Genomic DNA, 22,814 nt, shown 5'->3' with positions numbered 1-22,814 from the left:
AAAAGGAAATTAAAAGGCAGGAAAGACATTCAAAGGCTCTGCTGCATGTACAAGCCCAACCTAAGTCAGCTTTAAATGATGATAATTACACAGAGAGAACCACAGAAAATAATGAGCTGCTTGTTTTGATTTTGATGAACCTTTCAGCTGGAAAAAGGGGAATTTTAGATGCTTTCACACACTTTGCAGTCAGCCAAGCACAACCTATTGTTTCGCTATTATTGCAAATATCCTAGCGTTTTAAAAGGCTGGAACTGAAGGAAGAAAATTGGACTGAAAATAGAGACTTTGTGTTTATTCCGAGCCCTTAATCATCGGATATCTGCTGGGATTGTGTGACCGATTGAAAGCCCAATAATTCAACGTTTACAATCAGCTTAAGCAAGTTCAATGATCAAAACAACATATGTTGCTTCCCTACAGAGAAAATGATGATATTCTAACATTTTAAACCCAAAGGGGATTTTGGATGTTCTGGTAGCGATGTCAGCTCTAACAGCATATTATATCAGTGTAATCTTTTAATTGAAAAGCCATAATCTGATTACTGTACTTGCACATGTTGCTCTCTTGGGGAACACTTTGTTGTTTTTCATTCATTTGCTTAAGATTGCAGCTTGACAGTTGTCTTCCCACTCCCTGTCCCATTTGTCTAATGTGCTGGTGAGCATGCAGTTTATGTTGAAATGAAATGTAACTTTAATAAGCTGTCTTTCATTTCCTAATCCTCACTCACTAAAAGCTTTGATGTGCACAATGCTGTAATGTATGCTGTTTTACATTTCTCTGAACACTAAAATGAGCCTTTGTGTTTTCCAAACAACCAGAGGGAAGGAGCGTGTAGTTATCTGATGTTAAAAGAAGCATTGCTCTGTGTAATCACACATTGTGGTCGATGTTTTGGTCTAATGTGTTTTGAAAATTGGTGAGGAATGTGTTCCTGGAGCCTGGAGCCTTGCGCAGACCCTGCAATTGAATTTGTCTGCTGCAGTGAAATTCATCTGACTGATCATTTCCTCGTTATCACTTTGAATCCACACCCTCCGCTGAAGATGTTTTCATATCATAAACATTTAACGGGTTGAAAAAAAAGAGACAAAAATAAACTCCTGTGCAACAAACCACACAGAATCTGAACTGACCGGCCTGGATGAGGAGGAACTCCTTGGACTCTGTGCCCATCTCATTTGAAGCGGTGCAGTTATAGCTTCCAAAGTCATTTTCAGACTCAGGGGTTATCTGGAGAAGGACGAGAAGAAGAAGCAAATATATGAAGGGCAGTGTACCAAAACATATAAATAAACTTGTGTGTCAAACACTGTGAAGGTGACCTTTTTGTTTGTCCATTAGGGAAGCCTATTTTTATTTGTTGCTCTGAGCTTTCCTGCTGCTGAATTATTCAACTGATTTTTTTTCTCTCCCCACAATGGAGCTGAAAGAAAAACCCTTCACTTCCAGTGCAGTGCTCATGAAATGTTGATGACATAGGGGTTATATGTGCACGTGTAGGGCTCTATGTGTTTATGTGCACATTCTTTTTACGGACTGGAGATAGCTTGGCATGTTTGTGTGTTTACCTGGAGGTAGCTGGTTGATGGAGTTCTGAAGATCTTTATGTTTGTTGTGTTTGAGTTGGGGAGCTGCTGTCCGTCTCTTAGCCACACTATAGAAACATCACTTGGGTGAGCTCTGACCTCACAGCTGAGATTGACAGCGTTTTTCTCCCAGGTATAGGTAGCGACAACGCCGTGGATTTTAGGAGCAACTGTAGGAAGAAGAATAAATAATTTAGAGACATTCCTGGTTTTGTGCTTTCAAAAACAGGATGATGTTAGCATACATTTAAAAGCTTGTTATGATTAGGACTCAGCCTAGAAGGATGCTGTTGAAAAGCCACATTTTGGGGGCTAAAACACTTATATGAAAAGAGAAGGAGATACTTACAGCGGACCTCGAGATACGCTCTCTGCTCATCCTCTCCGATGGCACTGCGTGCTGTGCAGAGGTACTGACCAGCGTCTGTGTACTTGACATACTTCAGTGTGAGGGAGGAGACACGAGCATCACTCCTCACCACCACATTCCCATCCTCACTCTAAACAGGAGCACAAAAAAAGAGAGTACTTAAGGAAAGAAACTACACAAATTCAGCCATATTGCACATTTACATTTCTGCAGATAAATGTGTGACCTGAAAAAAAAAAAGCCTAAGAAAGTCTGCCTTTAATGATGAGAGCAGACGTTACTTCAGAGAAGAAGCCACACACACTGCAGAGTAAAGACGCAGAAACATAAGGACACAGTTGACAGTACGGGAGAGCTTATCAATAATAAATGACAGAAAGCACTAGAAACCATCCAGAGCTTTTCACACCAAGGGCTTAGCAGCTCAGGAAATACGCTGATGCATGGCGATAGACACCAAAGCGTTACCTCACATACTGCACTTGTCCTGTTGTGTTGAAGACACTGGGGGCTTAGTGTCGTGTTTCTTTTGGTTAAATGACATTTAGTTAATCTCTTGTGGTAATATTTGCAAATGCAGTGCGCTCACTATCAGGACGTGTCCTGGTTTAACAGATGAAGGGCGAACGCCGAGTCACATCTGAAAGCAGGGAAAATAAAACAGACAGCTGGCTAATGAGATGTAAGTGACCTCCATGTTCGAGAGATACCTACTTTCATTAACTTAATATGGGGAGCTACAACATCCGACTATTGGCTCCTGACCTGAGGGTCAAGAGCTCTGGGTTGTTTTGGCTGCTGCTGTCATGTGACACTAAACATAAATGTGTAGTATCAGAAAGACACAGTTTCTCCAGCCTTAACTTTTAGTGTTTCTTAACTCCTGTCATTAATTTCTCTCTGTTTCCTGAGCAGATTTCAATGGTGCAGATTTTGGATAAGCAAGTGTTGTCAACATCCAGCTCTTTAATACAGTCGGCTTTGGTGTTTCTGTGTGTTCCTTTCACCAGGTGCTGCAGGACTGAGCACCTAAGCCTCTTTATTGGCTCTTTTAATGGCTTTGCTCCAAGCTGCAGGGCAAAACAATGGCACGGATGCTTTTACACATATTGAATTAGGGCCCAGTCTGGGCAGCCATGTAAGAGAAACCCTTGCTAGTTTGTATTCAAATTCAATAGACAAAGCATGTCTGGGGCATTCATTATGCATAGCGGGTAGCAGGACCAGGGAGACACTTACATAACACAGTACCCTTTATTCTGACCCCTGTGCAGAAAGCATTCTCCCTCGACCTCCCTGTGGATCTGCTCCTGACTCCTGCATCTGTGCCACACTATGTACAACCATGTTAGACAGTATGCTTCAATATGGAAGCTTTTTTAAAGTTGAGATAAAGTCACCGGTTTCTTTTATGTATATATGCAAGAGGAAATAAGTGTATGCAACTGCTGCAATTTAATCTGGTGAATCATTAATGTTTGATAACAATTGATTTTCAGTGCACTGTATGGGGCATCAGAGTGATTGTCTATTCGAAGCATTTCTGATTTGTTGACTTAACCAGCATCAAGACACAGAAATAAAACCATTGAAAGTGTCTTGGTGAAAACCTGGAACAAAACACAGATGAGGGCTGAAAAGAAGTCTCAGGCAGAAGCTGCTCTAATAAATCAAAGCAAACTGACAGCAGAGCTCGGTGACTGCTTCTGCAGCTTTAGCAGCAGAAAAAGAGAGACTCTGCTCAAACACCGGAGCAGAAAACGAGAATACACTGAAGACATGTTAAACTTATGTCTCACCGATTGTAAACCGGACCAGCATACAAATGTCCCGTTTTCTTCCCCCGCCTTCACCAATAAACACTAAGCTGCTTGCACAAAAAACATGCTCAGCATGCTCAAGCTGCCGGGTGCTCGTCTGCTGCTCTCCCCCACCCCCCTGTGTGGCTTATAATGGGATGTCTTACAGGGAGAGGCGCTGATCAATTCAGAGTGCAGGTAGATCTTAAAACGATAACATTATGTCAGAAAGGGAACATTATCACCATCTGGTCCATTAATAAAATTCGATGCACTTACATCCTGAAACAGCCACTGTGCAGCATATGTGCGGCTGAGATACAACTTGTGAGACAAAAGCTCACTTAAAAACAGTTTAAATTAAGTAGCAAAGCTTTGAAGAACTGTTTGTTCTTGTTTTTCTCTTTGGATTATCTTTATCCTGCAAGAGGAACTAAGAAGCTTTTTACTTGGCTTTCTTTTGGGTCAGTGTTGTGGAGCTGATTGCTCATCCAAATGTTGAAAATAATGCATCTGACTCTGACTTCCTGTGTAAAAAGAGTAAAAAAGCCTAATGATAACACTGCTTCAAAGTGTAAGTGCTCCTATGTGTAAATAACAGTTTTACACAAACCTAGTCATTACTGTCTGCATGTGCTAAAATAAAGGATGTTCTTCATCTTGCAGTGAGTATTGTACAATCATAGTTTTCATTCTCTGTAATTTCGAGTCGTATTGTGTTGCTAACAAATGCATGTCGATATTTAGTGACAGTGAAACTGACTGTACAGAAAATGCCCATTTTCCAAACTGCTACTAAGTGTAGTCAAAGGAAAAGACCTGTCCACCTCCTATGCAGAGCTCCTGCAATTCAGAAATGAAATAGCGCAGGTATTTGAGGAACCGAAATGGCCTAAAAACACATATTCATCTCCTGTCAAATGGTACAGCAGTATGAATAACAAAGGCAACCCTCGCGTTTGATCCCACACCTGAAACAGTGATGGACTGATTGTTGGGACACACTTTTCAAGAGTACGAAAGCTAAGAAAAATCTGTCAGGTCTCCTCTTGTAAAGAGCACTCAGCAGAGACAAAGGCATACATCTCTCCAATTCTCTCACATATGTAAAACACATTCTCAGTAGTGCAGCAGGGTGTAGAGGAGCTTATGTGGGCAGACAATGTTCGTATTCTTTCACTAACAGACGTTGGCTCTCATGCCGTGAGCTTCTGCACTACCACATATTTATTCCTTTTACTTTGAAAACATATTCATAAACCTTTGGTCCAAGACTTTGAACTATGAACAACTTTTTTCTCATAAGATTCTTTTTTTTTTAAGTTAAAGTCGAGAATAGGCAGTGGATTTAGAGAGATGTAGGAGTGAAGACGGAGAGATCTGAGGAGAATTTTACTGACAAAAATCAATTTCTCTTGGACGGAAAACTAACAATTGGCATGCAACAGAAACACAATCAAATCTATAACTGATTAATAAAAAGTTACAACAAAAAGCGTATTCTAGCAAGAGAAGGGCTGCACTGATTTTCGTTCTGACAGTCTAGGTAAAGCACACAAGTGTACACAGAGAAGGACAGATCAGGCCTGTTTTAGCTTCTGCATCTTCCTCTGGGTTCGTTCTCTCCCTGACCCCTAATTGATCAAGAACTTTGATCTGCATCCATCCAGAATAGAATTAGACCCCCCTGACATGAAAGATGGATTGGTGTAAGAGAAAGTCATGCATTTAGAATACCTTGTGCTGCTCTGGTCGAGTCCATGATGCCTGCAGAGGACAGAGACATAAACAACAAACAAAAGGCAAAGCAATGCTTAGAAAGTAATCCTTATCCAGGCAAAGCTGGGATGCTGCACACTGCATGCAGGTATTAAGGGTCTAGTTTATTTTCTGTTCATCCACAGTTCCTGAGCTGAATCTATGATTTAGCTTTTAGTCTGCAGGTACTAAATTGCTTTGGATTTCTCTCCTGGTGGAGCCTATTATGTGACAATGGGAGTTTTCTTTTAAAGGTGTATTTTGGGGGCATTTTTGTGGTGTATTATTTTCAGTCCCGCAAACTGAACAACCCTGCTCCTAACCCCTTAAGACGAAAGTCTCCTGGCATCACGATAGCACAAATGCATACCGATAAGAAGGTTACTGGTTTATCAGGGAGAGGCGACTCTATTACGCTGCAACAGCAGAGATATGTCGGCCTGGTTGTATAAAAGAGCACAGCAATTACTGTCTCTTCGCCCATCTTTTAGAGCTTAAAGCAATAATGAAAATAAAACACCCAATAAAACTGAATTTACTCAAGCAGCGCTGTCTTCATTAGTGCAAAAAACTAACAGTAAGTGCCTGAGTCATGAGCTCATTCCACTGTCATTGCTGTGTTTATCAATAAGCAATGAGGGGTTTAAAAAGGCATCTTTGAAGCAGCTCCTCTTTGACCCCATGTGGCACCTGGAAATAAATCTTTGTCTACAGGTGGCCTGTGTTGTGCTGAATTATTCTGTAGGTCATATGATGTGCTCTGAATATAAACACTGCTTGTACCACAGCCTCAAAGGGCTGACTCACCATTGTTACACTGATTGAATTACGAGGCTTAAAATAGCCGAAGACATGATTTATATTTGTTCTGAACTTTATGCTCAGAATAAAATATGACGTATTCTTTCCCTATCAGAGGATATTTTTACATCTAAGCTACCTGAATGAAGTACCTGCTTCAGGAATATCAAATCCTGCATTTTGAGACTGGATGCACAAAAATTCCCTGACAAAGTTTTGTTAAAGTCACGTAAGGAGAAAGTTTGGCAGCGCAATTCAGTTGTCATTTCTATTGATCCAGTTACATTTAAAACAACTGCACATACTGTATTTATTTTTAGGAAATCATTTTAAGGAATACAGGAATACATAGCTGAGAAGTCTCTTGAACACATCTGACTACAGCTTGACAGATATCTACATAAGTTTATCTTTTCATCTTTATAAACCAAGCACAAAAAGTAAAGCTATTTGTGTTTGATAAATCATTCCTGTGTTGTAACAATGCTTCGTAACAATTAATCTTATACTGTTGTAAAGTCTATATATACCAGTTTTAAAGGTGTCACATTTGTAAGGAGTATTTGTTGAATGAGCAGGTGGACTGAGTTTGCGGGTTGGGGCCTATGAAGCATTTGCCAAATCTCTGTCAATGCTAAACATCTTATTCTGACATTGACTCTTGTTTGGTGCTGTTTGGTGAGTTAGATTATTGAAGTTGTAATTTAACAGTTCCATTTTTTCACAAAAGAAGCCTCATAAACAGGCACAAAAGTCTGTTACAGATTCTCTGGCCAAAAAGTCCTCACCTATATTGTCCCGCAAACTGGACTGGAAATCTGTAGATGGCAGACTATGGTTCCTAGACAACAGTCTTCTTAGGGTGTAGATTCTTGGGAATCCCACTTTAGGGTCTGTCTTTGACACCACCCTTATATGGAGCTTAGCCTTTGTTGATTTTATGGAACACCACCTTTAAGTTTCTATATGATAAAAGCCTTGTCAAGATTGGGTTCTATTGGCATTTTAATTCTTAGAGCAGAAACCGGCTGACCACTGTGGCAAGGCCATGACCACAGGTACTGCCAATCAGGCCCCTGAATGGCAGCACCTGTAGAAACCAGAAGCTCAAAAGAAGAGCAAAACAAGTTGTTTGGCACTGGCCAAACAAAAAAGATTTGGCAAATTTTTCACGAGCGCAACCCACAAACTCAGATTTGCTGCTTATCCTACAAAAGTATGTTTCTTACAAATATAACACCATTTAAAAGTGAAATAAACAGGCTTCCAATGGTATATGATTTATAACCAAGAAGTATTGTTGCAACAAAGACATAATCTACCAAACTCAAATTTCCCCACTTTTCCTCCTAAGTTTATTTAGCAATACATGAGAAATAAAAGTGTTTAACATATTCAAAGTAAGAAGTTATTATAGTCCTGTTGGTCTCATATCCAAGTGCAGAATTAGTTTGAGTCAAGACAGATAAAAAAAAACGTCTATATACTGAAACCTTTGAACAGCACTAGACAACATGCCATGTTTAGTAAAATCACGATGAGGCTTAAGAAGGTGGGGCTTCACAGGACAAACAGCTTCATGGAAAGCATGCTTTATGATTCATGATACTGAGAAACACATGTTTAGCATGAGAATGATATGCCATGGCCGACATAGTGAAAAAAAGTCAAATCAAAGTGACAAAACAGCTATTTCATCAGGTGCATCAGCGAGTAAATGTCAGGTAAATAAAAGCAATCTGCTGAAAGAATCAAAGGGCGAAATGGTGAATCAAACCATCAATAAATTCAAACCCAAACCCATCCCTTTATCTTCTTATAAGCAAGCTGCAGCAAGAGCATATGGAGTGTTTGAATTTGAGTGCTTTATGCTGCTGGCAAAGCTGACTGAATTTACCATGAAAAATAAGCTAAATGAGGAAGGCAAAGAGAGGCGTCGATAGGAGACTTATTGGACAAAACATATGCAAAGCTCCCCGCCTGGGTGTAATTCACTTTGTTCTTAAGAGCTGTGTATGTCCTCTGCTGTCACGGCGTAACACACAGTGCACCGTACATCATTACAAACAGCAGTTGGCTGCATATCACTGCCGTGCTGAGAGAGAACGGTAGCCCAATTAAAACAGGCAACCTAATAGTCTGGAACATCACCACCTCATCCACATACTCGTCTGTAGCGCTGCCTCTGCAGTAACTGAGCTGACGAGTATCGTTGTCATGTCCCTGACAGGTGTTTGTTTAAGACAAAGGCTCGATGAACAACAGCAGATGGGAGCGTGCAAAACAGAAGACACCAAAAACACAATCACTCCTTCGAGCAAATGCGGGGAACAATATGGTGTACGGTTCTCTTGGGACTTATCATTTTTCCACTCTATTGTTTTTCCTTCCATAGAGAATTATCTTTGCTCTATCTTCTGACATGCTTTGAAAAGTCAGCGTGAAGAGGGCAACGCAGCAAGAGAGAAGACATACTAACATAAATACACTAAACACATAAATATACAGAGGCCTTATTCAGTGGGTGACGCCTGGCTGAAAACGATGATTATGCGTTCTGTCATCGTCCTGTGTCATTAACTGCTGAGTCTCGAAACACTGCCAGGAAGAGGACATCACAAAATAGGGACTCGCGTTTTAGTAAAGGAACCCTTACATCACCCCAGCACTGAGCTAGCGGGTGTGTTGTAGTAATAAGTAGCCTTTTGTGCGGGGACTAAACAATGCTCTCTCTGCATTGGCACGCATGGCTAAAAGCATTCCTCTGTTTCAGACGCCTGGCCCAAACAGCTGCCACACAAAATTAATTACACATTTTCTTTAAGCTTCTAATTACTCAAAATAATCTGGAATGTCTCTGGTATTTAATTTCTCATTTGCAATCTTTATGTTAGACAGGGAAGGACTTGTGTTTTAAAGCTTGTATTTTTTGTAAGACATAAAGTGCTTTAACAATAGGTGACTAACTTTAACATGCTTTAAAGTTTTATAATTAGAAGAAAATTATAGCTTGAAAACTCTGTGCATCACGCTGAATGTTTAATATGTATTCAAAGAAGCAAAACATTCATTATGTAGATAATGTACAAAGCATGGATAAATACTTCATTTTCATTTTCAGTTATTAAACAGACTCACTTATCTGAAGCGACTCGCAGCAAATGCATTCAAAGGACTGAAACGACCAAATACGGCACGTAAAGTTGATCAAAAGTTGGAATTAAATATACAAACACTTAACTCTAATAGCTGTACAAACAAAAACAAAACTAACCCCTGATAAGTAGCAATTTGAATTTTCAAACACAACTTTGAGCAGGCACACACCTACGTGTACCTCGGCTTTTCTTTTGTATGAAACGGTAATCTCCTTCATCCTCGCATTGTGCACCCCTCTACTCACAGTCACCAGATGAAGCTTTTGTTTGCAGACGCTCAAGATTTTGTGTAGGAGGTTATTCAGATTGAATTTGTCTCTCCCCATGTTAACCTTTGAAACTCGAGACATAAGGAAAGGGAAACCAAGCCAGACAAGATTTGCTTTAACATCAAATGGGAGGTGAAAGATTAATCTCTCAAGGAGAAAACAGCTGTGGTGTAGACAAGTGTTTGGTTCTAACTTAATAAAAAGAAAAGAAATATTCTTCAGCCTTTATCTTTTTGCTCAAACAAAATAAAAATTCAATACCTAAGCTACAGTGTTTGTTTTTCTCCTTTATCTGCAGCATCAAAGTAAAAGCAAGATAATAAATCTAATTGAAGAGTCTACTATAAAATGACTAAAGGTTTGCAGAATTAAGGCATCAATAGAAATTTCTTATGCTATTAGCACTAACTCAACCATATTTTTAGCACTGCTTGCTCATAAGAAGTGGATTTAAAAAGAGCAACGTTGTCACAAGTTGGTAGACCGCAGTTTTGGAGCCCTGTATTGCTTCCCTCACCTTGTTTTACTGGAAAAAGAGTTGATCAACTATGACTACAGCAAGCCTGTGTTTAACAAAAGAAACCAGTTGTCTTATCACTAATGTTTCCACCTGCAGGCTTCTCATCAGGGGAAGAGGCAACAGAATTTCTGACACTTAATCACAGGTTGTTTGAATTAAATCACCGCAAGGCTTAACAAACTAAAAGTCATGATGACAGACACAGCGTCGGCTCATTAGTACTAAAAAGTAAAAGAATAACAGCCATTCTCTCAAACAAAAAGCTGGAGAACAGAATTCTTCAAAGGGGACTACAGATAAAAATGAGCCTTTTGGATAAATCTGGCATATTTACATGACTGCTACGATGAAATGGTTATTAATATGCACTGTCCCTTTAACTCTTTAGAATCCAATGTTGCACCAAAGCGATGATTTGCATATAGTTTCAGATGACAATAGATTTGAAACCTGATAAGATAGACTGATGATTCTTTTTGCATATAAACTCTGGGGAGTTACAATTTCATACTGTGTTTTCAACATGCCCCAGAGTCCTGTTACCTTCCACTAATGTGTTTGCAGAAAACCAGTAAAACCAGCATAAACATAAAATAAACGCTGATCCAGAATGCAGTTGCTCAAGTGGCTTCCTACATCATTACGTATTTTTACAGTTACATTTCGAGAGAAACGGCCATGACAACTCTATAGTTAGGAAAATAGGTGAAAATTTTTCATTTTTGTATGGTTCTTTGAACATTTTAGCAATTTATTCAGTTAGTCTGGTCATTCTTAGTCTGCTCAGTCTTTACATGTGAATAAAGTTTGGGATATAAGGGTTTTGTTGATGTGCAGCAAAAGTTTTATGCAAAATGACACTACAGTATGTAAAATGTGAAGATATGCTCTGGCAGACTTGGTATGGTAGGTCATAGAGGGTCACATGCATAACAAAATAACGGTTTGTTACAGTTTTGAGTCCACTGTAGAGCTTGGCAGTTCAATATGATTCTCCATGGAGACTGAAGCTCTTTTGGTATATGCCTCTAGTGGCCTTTTGCTGGAATGCAGTTCTTTTTGGTTGGACTGTGTTGCCATCATTTTCAGTTTCATATAGTTTGGTTTGCATTTAACAAAAAGGTCCACTTTTTTGACATGTCACTACAAGACCAGCGTGCTGCCATCTCCCTCTGCATATTTCACACTGTTTTTTGATTTTCTGATCACAGTACCTCGGCTCTAACTGCAGGTAAAAGATGTGTTTTTTTGGTGAGTAACACTGAATGTAAACAGACATTGTTTGTTTATGTAACAATACTCTACAGGGCACCTTTAACAAACCTCTAACAGATGTTTTCTTCTTTCTTTTTGGAGTGTTGTTCAATTTTCTACCTTTGAAGATGGAAGCAAACCAAAAGGATCTAAACATAAACAAATGCTTTATTTGGCTTAGCGTTTCAGGGCTGTTTATCACCCTCTGTGATAAATCTGGACTGAGAATTGACAAAGCAAAAGGAAAGTTTGATGAATGTTAACTGCTCTGCAAAGATGAAAAGATGAAAAGCTAATATTTTCCAGCACAATTTGCTCTGTTGCCCATGAAGAAACCAATATTTTTCACCTAATAGCAAGGACTTTTAGGTTGTACAATTAATAGATTATCATTCATACCCTTATATGTCCAGAGAGAAGATAAACTCGTAAATTATGGAGCTGTCTCCAGACTACCTGGTGGGCACAGGGAGAAACTAACTTGATTTTTCATAACAATTTTAAAATTCCTCCCTTCTCCTCCTCTCCTCTGTCTAAAACTGGGTACCAACCACCATTGGTATGTTGGCAAAGTAGCATATGGAAAAGGGAAAAAAAAGGTTTTGTGAGTGGCTTTTTCTTCGTCTCACAGCAGAATTAGACAAGAAATGGAAGTGTCTGACCAGCTAGGAAACCACAGAACTCAACAACACTTAAAAATATGCTGCCTATGAATCCCTTCTATTCATCTCACCATGCATCCTCAACGAGAGCTCTGTACTCACTCCCTGAACAACTCTCCAACCGGTACGGTCATGACGCATCCTGCCCTCCCGATCCGTAAAGTTTGCACTAAAATTAACAGCTGCATTATTTACAATTCACCATGTCCACCCCAAACGAATGTTGTTTCATTTGCCACACCCATCCTGGATGAAATACAGCTGTTATGATGATCACAGAAAGGATGACAGGCAGGTGGACAAACACAACAAGACAATAAAACAATTAGCAGCCATTACCTCACGTTTATGAGAGCTCCACTGAGGAAAGGAACATCCAGCATCTAATGATTCTACTCTACACTCTCTCTGTGAGGCTGCTAATCATTTCTGTGAGGACGGCTGAGAAGAAATGCTACACATCACAAAGCATACTGAACATTAAAAGATGTAAAACATACCGCCACCACATGGCATGTGATATACAGCATGCCATGATGCCGCACATCTACATGACTGCTCTGTGAGTGTAGGCGTGCTTCTTTTTAATACAACAAAAAGCCTGTGTGTGTGTGTTTTATTCACTTCCTCTGCAGCACACACCTGCGGAGCCTGTCCTCACACTCCAAGTACAGCTGACCAGGCAACGTCTTTTTATGAGATAAAATGGTGAGACTGTGGGATGTAGAGCTGCGGAGTGTTAACTCGAGCCCCCTGATGAGTCTCTGCTCATCCATTATGACAGCTACATGGACACAAAAGGAGACAGACTGTCAGTGACAGAGGAGGAAGTCGTGGTGCAGCAGCTGGGAGGTGTGTTCTGCAGGAAAAAATGCTGCTTCTCGTGGGACTTTTACACGAGATAAAAGGATAGATGTGTGTGCAAATACTAGGCGGTGCATCCATGTGTGCTTTGCCGCTGTTGCTTCACAATGTGTTAAAAAAAAAGAGAAGCCTGTTGTGGTGTGCATCATATGATGGAAGCATGTTTTACACTCAGAGTGCCGCTCAACTCAAGACCCTTTTTTGAATATCAAACACTCAGCCCTGCAGGCTTTGACAGGTGGCTGTAAAAACTTTATTTTCCATTTTTAAAAAAAGCACAGTGGCTGTCATCTGTTTGAAATGATGTCAATTACAATAGATTCCACTTTTCAAGGTGAGAAAAAAGCCCATTAAAGCTCTCCTTGCAGCATATTCCACCTCTCCACTGGCCACCGCTCTGATCAGTATGTTCCAAACCATCTTATTCTCTTTTTTGTCTGCAGGGGTTGAGTGGTTCTGTGATTTTCAAAAGATAGATTTTAAGTGGAGCACTTTTACCCACTATTTTAAAACGACACCGACATAAAGGTTAGACAATCTACAGCACTATGGAGATGACAGACACACTGAGCTGGGCTTGAATCCAGGCAACCTCATGCTGTGATGAAAAGTTTGAAATGATCAGGCAACAGCGACACAGAAATGATGTTTCTTCTTCTCACATTATTAAACAAGTCTTCATCTGATCTTATGATATGTTTAAAATCACTTTCTATCACAAGGTCAGTGAAGTTTCCAAGCTGTTTTTGCGAAGCATGCAGCAGTTGAATCAATTTCATAAACTCTGATGAGATCATTCCTTGGGGTTTTCAGGAAACAGCTGGGAAATTTTCAATAAAAGGGATTATTTGAGTTCAGTGGGGTTTTTCTTTGTCAAATCTGGAGGCATACTTTGCAACACTACTCCAGTACATTTCTGTGCCACACGTATTTCATACCTGATAGATCCTGTTTAGGTGAGCCTGTAGGAAGAAAATGTAGTGCATGTAATGGACTGGCTCCAGAATTCCTCCAAGAGCTACAGTATCTCTTTGAAGCATTTTCCCCCTCATTACCTCCCAACTGTAGCAAGAAACCAAGACCTTAAGGACCCAGGCCATGTGGGGGAGAGATGTACGAGAATACCACACAGGTATTCATTGATTCTGATGGTTTGCACGTGGATTATGCAAAAACAAATGGTAGCAAAATACTTGTTGATAATAGTTATTAATATAGCGTTAATGTTTTCAATCACCAGCATGAGCAGCATAATGACAACAGTGATTGAAAATGTGAAATAAACACTTGATCCTTCAAGTGCTCATTCTAGCAAACAGCGCTCAATAAGAAGCACACAAAGTTAAATCGTCGCCTCAAATTGCAAGCTTATTTTAGGAATGTTGTAATTGGGTTTTCTGACGTGGATTTCTTTGACGTTTGGGAAAACTTGAGTCAAATCTGAGCGTGCTCCACATTACAGGCAGGAGTTTGGCTGAGCTAATTACATGAGGTCCACTGGGCCGTCGTGAAGGAGCTGCTAATTTAGGGGAAATAATCAGTGGCAGATAAACCTTGTCAGGAGTTTTTGCAGTGAAAGTACACGAGTCCCCCACCTGCACATGATCGATATGCCTCTTGAATTGGGTTAAAGGTATTCAATTCCTCTGCCTGAGGTGTTGGCGTCCTGCAGGTTTGCGTTCCTCCTGGTGATTACACTGTGACCCAATTTGAGAGCACGTACACGTTCAAATGATGAATTAGACTTGTAGAATGAAGGAGTACAACGGTTGAACTTTTCAAGGTTGTGAATAGACAGAGTCATGAAAGTCACCATCCACTTTGAGAAATATTTAAACTTTTCCTTGGTTTGAAAAATTATCAAAGACAAATTGTCAATTTTTTCTCTTATGCCCAGACTGTACCAGATACTTCTTAAAGGTTTGGGTTTGTGTATCCTGGGCAACTGGGACACACTTATCTTCAGTGTGCTTTGCAACAGGTAAGCTTCATTAACTCCAGAAGGAACATAAGCCCTGCAGGACACCAGCCCTCGTGTACTTTAGTTGTAGATATTTTGGCTCTTCTGTTGCAACATACTGCATTTGTTTCCATACCTGCTCTCCTTCAGTGAAGACGCGATCACCGTAGCTCCAGTTGATAGCGGGAGTGGGATCCCCTGATGCCTCACAAGTCAGAGTTACCTGCTCCTCCATCTCTGAAGTGGTCTGGTTTACGATGTACGTGATTTTAGGTTTGACTGTAAACACAAACACACAGCATCATCAGAGCTGCACTAACACTACATGACAGCCAGGTGGTTTGACAGAACAAGTACAATAAGTACAAGAGCAACTCCATGGATATGGGCTGAGTTCAAAGGGAACTGGATGAGGACTGTGACAGGTGAGTGGGATTTTTATGGCAGCAAAACTGTATTTAAGCTTCTCTAGCCCCAGATCCGGCAAAGTTGTGATAACCTTGTGTGGCACCAAAATTTATTCATCTTATAATTTATTAATATACCTCAAAGGAGTTGGTCTTCACTTTTGTTTATAGTCAGGAAAAGTGTCACAGTACAGCATATCTAAGCTACCCTGAAAGCACAGAGGAAAGTAGACGCTTCTGCTTTTAAGGCAAAGCAACACTCTGTGCCCTCATATTTTCTCTGCACTCTATGCAGAATGAACGCATGAGGCAATGCATTTGCTTAATGCAAACTGTGATACATATAACTAATCATTTTAGGACAAGAAAACATCTCGCAACCTTCCATTAAAATGCTTTTATCTCTAACAGTGATTATTAGATAAACAAAAGAACAGCTGTTGTGTCATTTTGTAATGTATAAATAATATGTTTGCAGACAGGTAACATTTAGATTCACAGCCAGGGGGACTCACAAACTCATCCAAGTCAGATTTTTTCTTAGCACACAAAAACAACAGGCTTTGTCCATTTTCTGATACTTTGCGCATTGTTCAAGGCTGGAACAGTATTCTGGGATATAGCATAAAGAGTGATAGACAATAGAGAGGCAGAAAACAAAAGAACACTGGTCATGTTAGTGATGTGTGTCAGTAACTGAAGTAAGAAGAGCTGCACTGTCTATTCTGAAGAAGTCTGACGCCTTTGAGAGCTGCTGCTGTCAAAGAGCTGATTTTTTTTTTTTTTTATACATAACTTCAGCATTTTGTTCACTGTTCACAAAGAAATCCGGCCCAAAACCACTTCCTCTCTAGCTCCAGACTAACAGGTATCTTTAAGAGCAGTGCTCTCTACACTGGTTTGAAATGAGGATAAGCTGAATTTAAACCTTTTACAACAGTTTGCTGTACACTTTACACACCTAAATGCTGAAAACTTTATAGTATTTTACTGAAACCTTTTAATAAATTACTGTAAACTTTTGGCAGTATTCCACTGCACATATCCCACCACTGCTGTAAAACAACAGCTTTATACTGTTATGTTGCAGTCCTTTACTTTGCTTGGTGTCCCGTTAAGTATTTTGTCCAGGGGCCAGTCTGGTATATTACCATATCAGTCAGCTCCTTTAAACAGCTGTACAGCCATGAACAGACTTTCTGCCTTTGCAACTTCACTGTGAAATAATACAGTTAAATGTCATGAAATCCTGGTTATACAAAAAAATTAAATTTCACAGTAATTTACTGGACCTGTATGAATTTCAAAGTAAAATTTGAAACTGTAAATGTTCCATTTAAAGCCTGTGAAGTGATAATTCAGAAACATATTGTATAATATCACAGTAAATGTAAAATTCTAATCACATTTTACAGAGCAGCTGGTGTTAGCAGCACTGCCAATCAGAGTGATATAAAAAAAACATCATCACAGTCCTCATGAGGGTAAATTGAACTCATGAAAAATGATAACCTTAAGCTCAGTTCAGACAGGGTTTACATTACAGGGGAGGTGGGGAATTAAATTTTCACGGTGCTTCTCTGTAATTTAACTTATTGCTCCGTGCAGCATTTTAACCGTCAGGAAATTAGCCTCCTCCCAAGGGAGCGTGGGAGAGTTGAAGATAGAGACGTGAGGCAAAAAAGATACTGCACGGAGGAAATTTGAGTCAAAAATCATACTCCTTCTCTGGCATATAACTCTGCATTTCTCAGAGCTCAGACAGAAAACAGTCACTGATATCACATGATGTGATTTTCTTCATGCTGTCAAAGGATATTATCATTACAAGTGTTATAGTAAGAGCCTTTAATCTGCTAAGAAATGACACAAAAAAGACACCTCAGACTTTTGTAAGAGCTCTTGAGTAAGAAAGTTTTGAAATTCTACATTGGAATAACAGGCAAAAAATGTTGAGCAATGGTAGATAAATATGGGCTGGTGTTGCTATTATACTGGTGCTTGTGCTTGTTTCACCTTCAGATTGAGGTCAAACTTAAGGAGTCATTGTTAAAAAGGACAAAGGAAAGAAAAAATCCTTTTTGTGTGGAAAAACCAAGATCCACTTCATAAAACAAGGACATTGCTCTAAACCAGTAAACTATTGACTGAATAGAGAAACAGGGAATGATTTGGGCTGTTATCATTGATAGTTTGAAGGTGACACATTTGCACCCAGAGCTGCATTAGACCGCCGATCAGTGCTGGTTTTGTTGTTTTGAAACTACTTCACTTACCATAAGAGTGTGAATCTCGTGTGAAGTCAAAACATTTTCTGAAGCAGAGAGATATGAAAGGAATTAAAGGATTTTTTTGTTGCACAGTTTTAAAATCCAAGGAAAACTTGATGCAACTTATTCTAAAAGGGACTACAAATTTCAAAAGCTTCATTTCTGATCAAGCAGGTTAAGAAAAACTTAATGGAGATTTTATTTGAAACCACATTTAAATTCATAAAGCTTTCATTTTCAGAAATGAGTGCTTACAAGTACACGTATGATTGCAGCTTTTCCCACATTGATGTTAGGAGACCAGAGCTTTGGAAGTGCTAGAAAATCTTCCAGATAATGAGGTAAATATTGCTGAAGAGGTAAACAATGTGCCTTGAAAGCTGCCTTGTGTAATTTAATGGAAATTGTTTACCCATCAAGCTCTAAAAAGCCAGACCCTGGCTACTTCTGTTGTTCCAGTAAATGAACTGCGCAAGCACACTTGTTGGGAGTATAATTGACTTGAATACACAACCCAGTATTGTGGATGTGACTGAAATAATGGACATCATTACGTGGCAAAATAAAGAGAACAACAACCTCGTAGGCAAAAGAGGAGGAAAGGAAAAAACACATCAAAGATGTAAGCTAAGCTCATCCCACTTGGGCGATTCTCTAAATCCTTAAGCTTCAGACTTACATGAAACAAGCACAACCCACACTGAAACAACACCTAGTCTTGTATCCGCTGGAAAACAGACATATAACTATACTATTGTTCTCACAGCACCCACATACTCCTATACCTCATTCCCACACACTTGGAACAACATGCATTGTCACTTCGGAGGTATGGATATAAAATGCTTCCCCTCACCGAACACTCTCAGGCTGAGCTCCTTCTCACTCTCTCCGGCCTTGTTCTTGGCGATGCAGGTGTACTCTCCTTCATCCAGCTTGGCCACATCCATTATTGTCATTTCGGAGCCATCTTCATTAAAGCTGTATTTTTCTCCCGCTTCCAGGAGTGCTTCATTCCTGGGGGGAATGCACAAGTGTTGAACATAATACCTCTCAATCCAATCAATTCACATTCTCTGACTTCACCTTTTAAAAGCTCCTCTCTAAAAAAAGACATAACTGTTTCTGCAGAGTGATTCTTATGTCTTTGGAAAATAAGACGTGCTTTCTACACTCGTGGTTGAGATTTGTAAAAGATCAAGTAAAGGAGGAGAAGTGGGTAAAAAAAAAGCTGTAAGATAATATTCGGAGAGTAGAGCGAGTTTCAGAAAACGTGTGCAATGTTTTTCCTTTTGAAGTAATTCCAGTCTTCAGCATTATGAATCAATGTGACTGAGAATAGTTAATGAATCTTAATTTGTACAAGCAGAATTTAAATCATTTTGTCACTGCAGTCAGACGTTAAAAGAATAGAATGTTCTCTGGCCTTTGACCATATTGTTTCACTCATTTTGAGTTTTAATACAATTTTAAACAAGTTTAAGGTGAGTTTTATCTGCACAAAAAGAGGGGCTCATTCAGAGGGCATCAAAATAAGAGAAACAGAAGAACAGAACCTCCTGGGGTGCTGCACTTTTTTTACCCTCCCACTACCCACCCCCAAAGCCAATCCAGGCTGTCTACACAGCTAACTGCTGTCTAGGAAACCAGATGAACAGGAACAGTTTAACAAAGAAGGAGCCTATCAATGGTTGTATTCAGCGCTACGGAATAATGTGGCTATTGATGACACTGTGGTCTTCAGGTTTCACTGTTTACATGCACCTTTGATACCCTGTGATTAAGTGTCCTGTTGCAATGAATGAAGCAGTGAGAAGAGTATCCATATTATTCTGCAGTGTCAGGAACACACTCAGGCCTCCAGTTCGAAGGCAGTAAATGAGTTCATGTGGCTAGTGCTGATCCTAACGTGTGTGTGTGTGTGTGTGTGTGTGTGCGTGTGTGTGTGTGTGTGTGTGTGTGTGTGTGTGTACAGATATTTCAGTGTTCACAATCCTGCCATCCCTTTATGGGGACAAACTGTGTGAAAAGGCCACATTGCGCTATAAAGACAGCACTATTTCTTGAAAACCTCACAAAACATTTATTCACATGTGTTAATCATATTGTACAGAATGTAAGAATGTGATGAAGTTATATAAAGAATACACAGCAGCCTAAGTAATGCTGCTTGGTACTGCTGCCAGTTAAATCTTCCTCTTATGCAGCCTTGCTGTACTAAAGAAACAAATAACATCGCACAGAGAAGTAAAATATGCTATAATGAATGTCAAGCTTAACTCTTACTTCTTGTGCAGGGAGAAATTGATTCTGAGTTATAAGGCCATTTAAAATCTACTTTTAATACCCCAACAGGGAAATCTAAACATGAGGAGAAATATTTCCTTTTCCTCTTTTTAAATATTTCATAATAGAAATACAGCCCACACACTTTTTATTTCTAATGAGCTGTATCTCTTTAGTCCTTTTAGTGTCTTCAGTCTGTTGCAGCAAGCCCTTACAGATGAAAATATCTTTCAACAGCCATTAGAGCTGTTTATAACATTTGATGCTACTACCATCAAACACTGAGGCGCGCCTCTCTTTCACTATCTCTGCAGCATGATGTGACCTTATTTGATATGACAGCGTAAAGAAAATTGACTGGGCATGTATTTCCAACAGAGCCCAGCTGAGGAGCTTGTAAAAATGTGTTGCTGCTCTTCAGGTAGAATCACAAGAATTAAGAGGAGTGCTGACATCACTGTTTCAGCCAGACTCTGACGCAGTCTCACCCTCTGGACATAAGGAGGATTGTTCTATTCTAAGAGCAGTCTGGTTGCATGGATGGAAAAATAAAGAAATTAAAAAAAGTCCAAAAAAATAACAGGTGACAGATTTATGTTAATTCAGTCAAGATATTAGCAAGAGATGGGCATTTTGAGCTACAGTACTTATCAGTGGTCTCTGGCATCTATTTGGCAATTGGTGCACAACAGTGACTCACAGAGAAGTCAACAGTGCACACTGCACGTGTAGACATTGATAGTTAACACTAGGAACGCTGATAATTGTGATTTTGTTTTTAAGGGTATAATATTCCTAGTAGCCCTTCGATATTTATACAAAATTATGAATATTCAATGCTTCAACCAGCAAAACCCAGAGGATAATCTTCATAGGGTTTGGTAAGCTAAGAATTTTTTTCCTAATGGTAACAGTTTGACATTTGAGGTCGAAGTATCATACCTATTTGGTAGATTCAAATCAAATTTCAGAGAAACATGTTGTTTCTTACAGGAATATATTAAACACATCCAGGGATCCTTTAACCTTTCATACACTGTCATCAGCAAGTGAAAACTATTTCAGCCCTTGTTTTCATGACCAGAATCTAATAAACAAGGATTTTCTTCTATGTAAGGCATATTTTTGTGGGGTAATTGTAAAATATTAGAACACTTACATAAAGAATGTGGAAGCAGTAAACATGATGAAGTACCTGCCATACATCTGCACCTAAAGATTGTCATTCTATGTATCAAAGCAATCAATCTATTGGAAACCGAGGGGTGCTGCTAAGAATGTTAAAAGCATCCGTCTGCAGCTTCAAGCATAGTTTCACCTTGTCCAAGTCACCATGGGTTCAGGATAGCCATCAACAGCACAGGTTAGCATGGCGGGCTGCCCGACCTCTGCCGTGGCATTCACTTCTGACTGCCAGACTCTGATGGTTGGGAGCACTGAAACATGAGAGACAAATGATTTGATAAACAGAAGGATATATTCATGGAAAGGCACTAGACATGGCCACATAAAGAGACAGTGGGAGGGAAAACAGGCAGGAGCAGTGACAAATTCAGAACACTTATTTTAGGCACACTCATTTACTGGGCTCAGAAGTTGCAGGAAACAGACTTCATTAGCATGGAACATCTTTGATACACGGTTGCTCTGGGCAACTGTTTCCACTCTGGTGCTTTGCCTGGTCCCCTCTAAGGATCTACAGCTTATTTAGGCATCGGGGGACACCTGCCACACAAAAACATGCACTCAGGAACAAAAAGGAAAAGGAAACAGTGGGAGGGAGAGGGGGCCGCTAACCATTCACGACGACCTTGATGACCCGCAGATCAATCTCGCCGCGGGCCATGAGGCGACCCTCACAGGTATACGAGCCCTCGTCTGTCTTCTTTATTCCGCGGATCTGAAGGTGGTTGTTGCTCAGTACTCTGAAACGAACTAAAAAGAAGCACATGATAAATACGCTGTCAGGTGTGATATGTATTCTGAAGTCAGACACTTAAACAGCTGTCATTTTGGCACCAAGAGGAATGCACGCGGATATAATGGAACTCCATATATAAGGGAAATTGTTGTCCAGATTTGTCAACCGTTGCAAGTGTTCACTTAAATATCTCTGGCTGACAACCTGTAACATTTTATCGTCACTGCTTGATTTAGTTGATAATATCTCTGCAATGATACAACAAGTATAATGTTCAGTTTATGCAGTTTTTTATAAGCTCCATTAGTCAAAGGAATATGCAATATTTGTGTCTGTCTGGGAGGATACTGTTACATAAAAAACAACCAAAATAACATCTCTCTTTTTTGGATAAAGATTATACACATTTCTGCTCTTTCAAATTCATTTCTGTGAACATTCCTCAACTCTCATTCCACCAGCTCCCCAAAAAAAAAGAGAAATATGGCTAAAGCCCACAAGAACTCCCTCAGTTTGAGATGAAATGTGAACAGAATAAATTTAATCATGTAGTAATTTAAAAGACTATTACAACCCACACACGAGCCTGTGTTATTATTTTCCACCGAGCAATACCAGCACAACCATACACAATATGATATTGCTCAGTGTCAGGGGGTGAAGAGCAGAGATTCAATTGTATTTTCAAATTCAGAACCAAATTAATTTTTTCCCTTTCAAAGCACAGAAGAAACCCTGGAGGAGGATGGCAACAGAAGCTGAACATGAAGAGTTCCAAGTCTCCACACTTGGTCACTCAGGGTGTCCAATTTAGTTTGTTTTGAGTGTTTTTTTTGTCATTGAATGTGTATTGTTGTCCATTGCAGAAAGGGGAAAAGAAGAGTGATTTACACATTGTTCATTATGAGGTTTTATCATCA

General features: G+C 39.7%; 1 protein-coding gene across 7 annotated transcripts in view; it reads right to left on the bottom strand.

Annotated features, from left to right (window-relative positions):
* Nucleotides 1-22,814, bottom strand: part of ncam1b (neural cell adhesion molecule 1b) — a 96,845-nt gene that overhangs the window by 19,087 nt on the left and 54,944 nt on the right. For 3 of the 7 annotated variants that reach the window (XM_074678993.1, XM_074678995.1, XM_074679000.1), the window contains exons 5-13: nucleotides 21,771-21,908; nucleotides 21,292-21,409; nucleotides 18,544-18,704; nucleotides 15,147-15,289; nucleotides 13,989-14,012; nucleotides 5,502-5,531; nucleotides 1,945-2,095; nucleotides 1,578-1,765; nucleotides 1,143-1,239 (exon numbers count right to left, since the gene is read on the bottom strand). In XM_074678993.1, the coding sequence (XP_074535094.1) occupies nucleotides 1,143-1,239; nucleotides 1,578-1,765; nucleotides 1,945-2,095; nucleotides 5,502-5,531; nucleotides 13,989-14,012; nucleotides 15,147-15,289; nucleotides 18,544-18,704; nucleotides 21,292-21,409; nucleotides 21,771-21,908 (1,050 nt within the window). The remainder of the gene's footprint in view (nucleotides 1-1,142; nucleotides 1,240-1,577; nucleotides 1,766-1,944; nucleotides 2,096-5,501; nucleotides 5,532-13,988; nucleotides 14,013-15,146; nucleotides 15,290-18,543; nucleotides 18,705-21,291; nucleotides 21,410-21,770; nucleotides 21,909-22,814) is intronic. The other 4 variants (XM_074678994.1, XM_074678997.1, XM_074678996.1 and 1 more) reach the window with 2 other exon arrangements.

The sequence above is a fragment of the Halichoeres trimaculatus genome, unplaced genomic scaffold (genome assembly GCF_033239565.1).
Source record: "Halichoeres trimaculatus isolate MK-OKI-2021-1 unplaced genomic scaffold, fHalTri1.1 fHalTri1_scaffold_9, whole genome shotgun sequence".
NCBI classification, from domain to species: Eukaryota; Metazoa; Chordata; class Actinopteri; order Labriformes; family Labridae; genus Halichoeres; species Halichoeres trimaculatus.
This window is presented reverse-complemented; position numbering and strand designations above follow the sequence as displayed.